General features: G+C 33.1%; 1 protein-coding gene across 1 annotated transcript; it reads right to left on the bottom strand.

Moving 5' to 3' along the window:
- Positions 1 to 514: 514 nt before the first annotated feature.
- On the bottom strand, positions 515 to 5,336 carry LOC110666321 (serine/threonine-protein kinase BSK5). The gene is made up of 10 exons (XM_058137641.1): positions 4,923 to 5,336; positions 4,618 to 4,826; positions 4,344 to 4,479; positions 3,961 to 4,094; positions 3,757 to 3,862; positions 3,555 to 3,640; positions 3,125 to 3,313; positions 2,322 to 2,486; positions 1,424 to 1,537; positions 515 to 996 (listed from the first exon to the last, which is right to left on the bottom strand). The coding sequence occupies exons 1-10, from the start codon at positions 5,005 to 5,007 to the stop codon at positions 754 to 756; spliced, it is 1,467 nt and encodes a 488-aa protein (XP_057993624.1). The 5' UTR covers positions 5,008 to 5,336; the 3' UTR covers positions 515 to 753.
- Positions 5,337 to 7,433: the final 2,097 nt, after the last annotated feature.

Genomic DNA, 7,433 nt, shown 5'->3' with positions numbered 1-7,433 from the left:
AAATGCAGAAACTTTTTAGTGCAATCGTAAAAATACAGACACTAACTAATAAATTTTAACAAACCCCAGGTAATTCACTCTTTTAAAAAAACTGTACTCTTAACCAAGAACAAGAGTGTGGAAGTTTTTAGAGATGCCTCCGAAAACCTCTGTATGTGCTGCCAATGTTTTTAAAACCGTAACAGAGATCAAACCAGCCTTGTAACTGATTTGCAGCAGCGGTAGCTTCTGGATTAACGAGGCTGACCAGCCAGTGTGGTCCAGTTTTGAAGACACTGTTGCTTTATTTGCCCATAAAATGGAATAATCATGGACGTGGAGACAGAACTTGTCTCTGATGTCTTACCAGAAATGAGCTTTCTAGTTAATGATCATTTAATCAAATCAAAGATAAAAGGCATCCCCTACTCTGTGGATCTATATAGGCCTATATCAATGCCGATTCTCCACATTTTAGTCCAACCCATTGGAAAATTAGACTAGCGAGGGAAACCATCTTAGATGATATCAAATGGAGCACAGAATTGTGTTAAATTTCATTGTTGCCATCATTATCTTTCAGCTACAACAGATGAAACAAGTTGTGAAAACTGGAGCAGTTCCTCCAGAATCTGGATCAATATGATAAATAAAAGCATACATCAAACATTAATTTAAATGAACAAATGCCAAATAAATGGACAAAGGTGGATACAAGGAATATTTAAATGGATAAAGATTTCTTTTTGGTTTTTTTGAAAGAACTATACACTTTCATTTTCTATGTTTTTGGGCTTCCAAGGATGTGCCATCTTTTAGAGTTTCCTGTGCATCACTGTCCATACCAAGGCTAAAGAGGGCAGCAGCTTGGAGATAGAACGCAGTGGCCCACTCAGGAGAAACTGCTTGAGCTTGCATTGCATCTCCAAGCGCTTGTTGTGGCATGTCACTTATCAAGTAGCATAAGCAGCGTCTGGCAAATACTGTTGGTGATACCATTGTCCCACCATCAATGAACTACATAAACCAGAGAAGAATATTACATTATTGATTAATCAGGAGAAAGCTTCACATTTTATTCTTTAGCAAATTGAGCTTTTTGAATGCAGATAAGAACACAACTAATTCTTCCTGAACATAAAAAAGCCATATTTTTTCAAGAGTAACTTGTGTTTCTCCTCTTGTCAAGGACATGCTACAAAAGAGATATTGGTGTTTCCCCATCTTACCCACTACCACAATGGGTAATTTCCTATTTTCTTGCTCTCTAGGACAGAAATCACTGTGTCATTCTATTATTCCAATTTCTAAGTACAGAAGCACGTATCACCAATCTATAAACCTGCATCATAACTGTATATTTCATTCCACTCAGATCTGATGATATAGCCTTTGCATGGAGATGATGATGAAGACAAACTCTGATTAAAAAAAATTGTCTTACTTGTGTGTAACAATCAATGGCAGTAGCAAAGTCCTTGGTTCGAAAAGCAGCATCACCACGCTTCTTACAATTCAGTGTTTCCTGTATTTGATCTGTCCACATTTGGAAGGAAAGCTGCAAAGCCAAAAAAATTAAATGATACACCACATAAAACGGGTGAACAATAATAAATAAAGCTGAACTTTGCTGATAACAATATGCAGCTAATTGATGCAAGTCATCTCAGTACATTCAGAAGGAAAGCTGCAAAGTAAAATAAATTCAATGACACTCCACATAAAACAGTCGAACAAAATAAAGCTGAACTTTGCTGAGAACAACATGCTGATAATTGATGCAAGTTGTCTCTGTACATTCATGTTTAGCTAGCAGTGTTTGTACCAAGAATTTGTAAGTATCGGAGAAAAGAATTGTCTGTTTTTGATAGGGAACCATCGTTGATGTTCTTGAGGAGAGCTATTATAGCTTTTACTTGATTATGGAAAGAAAAAAAATAATAACAAAGGGCATAGGTTGTGTGAAAAAACTCAATATAACAAAGTCTAATATCTAGCAGTAGTTATAAAATTAACTTTTCAACTTCAAAATAAAAAGATTAAAAGAGAGACAGAGATTATCAGATCAGGCCCATTCGTGGGCATGGATCTGTAAGTGGCAAGGTAAGAAAGGCTCAGATGATTGGACAGTGAATTAAAAATAAAAGATAATGACACACTAGTTTTGTTGTTAGGTGTTCATGAGAGTATCCCTCAAAAAGCAAAAAGAAAGGAAAAGATGATGACATGAGCAAGCTATTAAAAACTTAGAAAACTTGACCCAACAGGCATTAAAAATATATAGGAACAAAAGATTTGTTAGCCTGAGCAAAAGATGTAGCCAAACATTGGTCGTTACTAACCTCATTTGCTATCCCCTCATCATCTTTATACCCCACCTTCTCCAGTATCTCATGCATCGCAGTCAGATCCAATCTTGAGCAAGCTTCACCTAGACATGTCAATGACATTGTTTGCTTTGGGGATGGTGCTCCATGTGGAATGCCCATCAAAACATAGGATGGAACCTGTAAAATACCAGTAAATGAGATTTTATGATATGTTTCATGGAATTTTGGTTTAGTCACTCAAAGGCATACCAACCGTTCAAAACAAAGTCAGATAATCAGCACTTATAATTAGCAGTAAGACCATAAAGGTTGACCAAGGCACATTATAAAATTAAGCTAAGCTTGAGGTTACATGAAATCTGTTCAAAATGTCACAAGCTAAGCTTACATAAACAATCAATTTATATCCTCAGTTCTTCAGAATTATATAGTTTACTTTTTCTTGGTATGAGCTTGAGCTTAAATTTAACTGAACTACCAATATCAACACAATCAAAATTGACCTCATACTTGACAAACTTTACAAAGCTCAAACTTGAGCCATGTTCAAATCCAACATAAATTGGACCAAGTAAACTTCAAACACGAATAAATTTGATTTAATTCATTGTAAAAATAAACTACATTTGGTAATTAAAGAGTTCAGCCTCCAGTCAAAAAGCTTGAAAGCAGTTAATAATAGATGACATGACAACAGTCATATAACATCACATTATGAAAACCATTAAATTTTATCTCAACACCATAAGACATTAAAAAGACAACCTTGGACTTATGTGGAAAGTTAAGGACTTGAAAAAAAAAACATGGTGTACCTCAGTTTCTTTCTGAAGAGGAGTCAGAGCAGTGACAAGAGTCTTTGCATTTGGCCTCTCACGAGGTTCATACTGTAAACAACGAGAAGCTAACCGCACTAATTCAGTTCCATCATCATTTGAAAAATGACCCTCCAAACATGAGTCCATCAGCATCAAAAAGTTTTTTCCACGTATAAGGTCAAGTGCCTGCCAAAGAAACATTTAGCTTAAAACTTTCCAAACTGACAGAATTCAGCATTATCATCATAATGATAATCTACTTTCAAGCATTTAAGCTAGTTATTTCCTTAGGAAATGATACCTAAACATAAAACATGTCCAAGAATGTACATTTTTTATTGCTGATTAAACACCATGGATATCAAGAGAAATCTATATCATTCATCCCACCTAAAACAAAGATCAGTCTAAGGGGATTATAGATTACATGGCTTGGAGGTATGTGTTTGCCACTAAGAAGATCAAGCAAAAGTGTGCCAAAGCTGTAAACCACACTTTCTGGTATGACTCTTCCTGCCATATGAACATATCTACATAAGCTCCATTAAGAAACAAAAGTACAAGTTACAAAAATCAGGAACTAATGCATAGAAAGCTGAAAGATGAAAACAATTAGCTGCAGGTACTACCAGTCCTCAAGTACTCAGGAGGGGTGAATGCCAAGTTTGTACTATAGCTCTTGCCATCTCTGCTATTTTTCATTAGGCCGAAGCAGGAGAGCCTTGGATTGCCATCCTGACAAGTGGTACCTCAATTTAATGAGTAGCTCACAAGAGAAATCCAACTTTGCAACGATGACAAAAATCGAAAGACTGATAAAATGGATAAAATACCTGGTCAAACAAAATTCTATAAGCATTAAGGTCATGATACAAGGCCCTCCCTTTACTGCTGCAGTAGTCCAAAGCTTGAGCCAGATAGACAGCCACTCTCAATCTCATTGCCCATTTCATGGGCTGGTTTTCCCCTGAACCAATTCGATTTAGAAAAATCATATCACTTCAGCACCACAAGTTAAGCACTAAAACCCAATAAAATTAAACAACTTGGTCTTGGGAGATGTTATAAAACAAAAATATGCTATTAGTTTTTGATATCTTTGAAACGGCTCGCATAACAAATTTCAAAGAAAAACAAATTAACAGTAAGCATAACCAATATGCTGTCACACTTATTATTATTAGATAAAAGAAATTAGCAAAGAAGTGAGGCTTACAATGAAAAAGATGTTTAGAGAGTGTCTCATTAGGCATGAACTCAGCTACCAGCAACCTCTCCTCACCTTCACAGCAACACCCAATCAAATTCGCCAATCTCTCATTTCTCAACTGCCCCACCGTTCTCGCCTCCTCCTATAAAAAAAATACCCATAAATCCAATCACAGTCAATTTCCAAAACCCCACCAAAAAAAATAAAAAGAAAGGAAAAAAGAGTAAAAGAAAAGACAAATATAGCAACTATTAGGAAGAGTATAGAAATGAAGACGAACGAGGAACTGGCGAGAATCGGGCCAAGCGGATTTGTTGAAGCGTTTTACGGCCATCCAGCAATCATCATCTTGAAGTCTGCCTCTATAAACCACATTGGGAGCTTTCTCGCCATGCTCGGATACAATATTGTCCGTGCTGAACCCTGACGTGGCAGCTCGTAGCTGCTCCAAGCTGAACTCTCTAAACCCAGGTAGCAAGTCCCCATTCTCTGCAAGTAGTAAAGCAAAGATAATGAATCAAATGGAAGATACAGCAAGTTTTCCCGGGAAAGTGACAGAAACTGAAATGTAGTTGGTTTACTAACCGAGATCGGAGGAGTCATTTAGGTTGGATTTGAGATGATTGGATGGCCACCAGCAGAGTGATAATTTGGAGCACCGAGCTCCCATTTGGCCAAAACTCAATTTCTATGAATCACAGGAGAAAACCCAGGAAAGAAGAATAAAGAAATAAAAGAAAGGATAATCTTCCACTGTGTGTGGAGCTGAAGCCAAGGCTCAGTACTTCGTTTTACTCTCTCACTTTCTTGGGTCGTGCCGATGAAGAGGGTTTTTAAGGAGAGAGAAAGAGATTTAAAAAAATACGGATAATTACTGAAAAAAGTGTAGAAGAGTTCCTGTTTGGGCAGCGAGAATTTAAGAGAAAAGAAAGGAAACTTTTTGGATCCAAGGAATCACTCACTGTCAATACATTTTCACCTCTCATCATTCTCTCGTTTCTGCTTGGATTTTTTTATTTGAAAAAGGTTTCGGTTTTTCTAGTTTCACTTCAGTTTTAAATTTGAACAAACCCCACTCTCCATTACAGCGCGTGATTTTACATAAGTGTTCCTCTTATTTTGTTTTATTAATTTTTAATAAATAAAAATAATTAAATCTATTTACAAATACTTTTCCTTTAACGTAGAGATTCAAATGTGATTTCATAATGATGCCTCTTTAATTATTGAACTTGATAAAATTACTTGTATTAATATCACTTACAATGATATTATTTATAAATTGTGAGTAATTATAAATTTAATTTCTTAATTAAAATGGAATAATACGGAATAATGTGAGTAGATATGTATGGTTATATATATATATATATATATATATATATATATATATATATATATATATATTTTATATATGTGTCTCCTTATGCAATGAATTTACAGTGAGTGGAGAGTGAATGAATAAATCGGGTGGCGATTAATAGCGGAATGAATGAAGGACATCGCTGTCATCGGGTGTGGTGTGTGGGTGGTCAAAGTCAGAAAAGGTAGAATTCAATTGGGCATTTGTGATTAATTTTTTAACGATAGTTAAATCGTGGTGTCACTATCGTCCAATCCCCAGTTGTAAACAGAGAGTGTACTGTTAGGTTATATAGTTAAATTGAAGGGACAAAATTTGATTATTTTGATAGAAAAATATTAGGTGTAATTTAAAAAATATTAATTAATAATTTTTAATTATTAATTTGATTATTCTTAATTTAGTAATTGAAATAATAAAGGTTTTAATTAATTATAATATTGTTTATAATTATTCTTTTACTAAAAATAAGTAATATTTATTTTTAAAAATTACTCCATGGAGACTATTTCTAAATTGTTAATAATTCTTATTTTTATAAAAAAAAAAAATAAATTGAAACTTTAAATCACAATGGAAGCAGTTTGAAATGATTGGTGATAAGTCAAACAAAGGGGTTGAACTTATCCAATTTTCTTTCTTCGCCTAAAGTCTAAAGTCTAAAACTTTAGAGAGTTGAATATAAGCTACATATGATAAAGTTGATATAATTAGAGGTAGAAGTTGCTTTTGTGTTTGAGGTTAATTTCCCACTTTAGGCCACAATTGCCAATTGGTGAGCCTTTTTTAGTATTCAGATGCCAAAAAGAGTGTCATTTTTTAATGGCTTGTGGGTTCTGTGTCATTGATGGTAATTTAGGCTTTACATTTCCTGTTCCTTTATTTATCCTATAATGAATTAAAAAAAAATTTATATTTTCTGTCTATTTGGATTGGAGGAAGGAAAATAAGTTAGAAAAAATAATTATGACGCAACTTTTTTTGTCTAAAAAATAAGAAAAAAAATAAGGATTGAAAGGAAAATATGTTATACTTTCCCTCGAGTTTGTTCTCTCCTACTCGTAGAGAAAAGAAACAGTGTAGGGCAAAATCACCTTTTTTAATTTATAAAATTATATAATAATCCTTTTATTTTTATTTTCATTTATGTCTTTTAGTTGTTTACATGTTGTCCTTTTTTTTTTAATACTTTTGACATCAATGATAAAACAGTGAAGTTATATTTTATGAGCTCCCTTTTCATAATTATATATTTAATATAGTGTTTATTAAATTAAAATCTTTATTCACATAAAAAAATAATTTATAAGATAAGGGTAAGATAGTAATTTTAATTATTTTGTTTTCACTCTTTTTCATGAGAAAATAAATTTATTTTCTTCCTTTTCCAAATACAAAAGGGAAAATAAATGATGAAAAATTAAAAAAAAATTTCTCCTTTTATTTTCCTTCCCTTCCTATAATTTATCCAAACATAGCTTAAGAAATGTTGATAAATCTAAATCAAATTATTAAATATTTATTTATTTATTTACTTATTTACTTAACACGGTTTAATTTTATTGACTAGTGACATAATTTAAATATGAAAAAAATATATTTTATTTATTTATATCATGCTTTAATTATGTATCTCATAGGTGAGACACACTTCCTGGGAATGAAAATAAAAATAAAAATAAAAATTTGATTTTTTTATTTAAATTTTTTTCAAATGGGTTCTCTCATACCTA

The sequence above is a fragment of the Hevea brasiliensis genome, chromosome 16 (genome assembly GCF_030052815.1).
Source record: "Hevea brasiliensis isolate MT/VB/25A 57/8 chromosome 16, ASM3005281v1, whole genome shotgun sequence".
NCBI lineage: Eukaryota > Viridiplantae > Streptophyta > Magnoliopsida > Malpighiales > Euphorbiaceae > Hevea > Hevea brasiliensis.
The sequence above is the reverse complement of the archived record's forward strand: the minus strand, read 5'-3'. Positions and strand labels throughout refer to the sequence as shown.

Excerpts from the sequence above, each read along its gene's own strand:
- LOC110666321 (XM_058137641.1), bottom strand. The coding sequence starts at position 5,007 with ATGGGAGCTCGGTGCTCCAAATTATCACTCTGCTGGTGGCCATCCAAT. Across the intron at positions 4,480-4,617 it reads CCGATTCTCGCCAGTTCCTC|GAGGAGGCGAGAACGGTGGG; the intron begins GTTCGTCTTCAT and ends TTTTTTTTATAG. Across the intron at positions 1,538-2,321 it reads ATGAGGGGATAGCAAATGAG|CTTTCCTTCCAAATGTGGAC; the intron begins GTTAGTAACGAC and ends TTGGCTTTGCAG.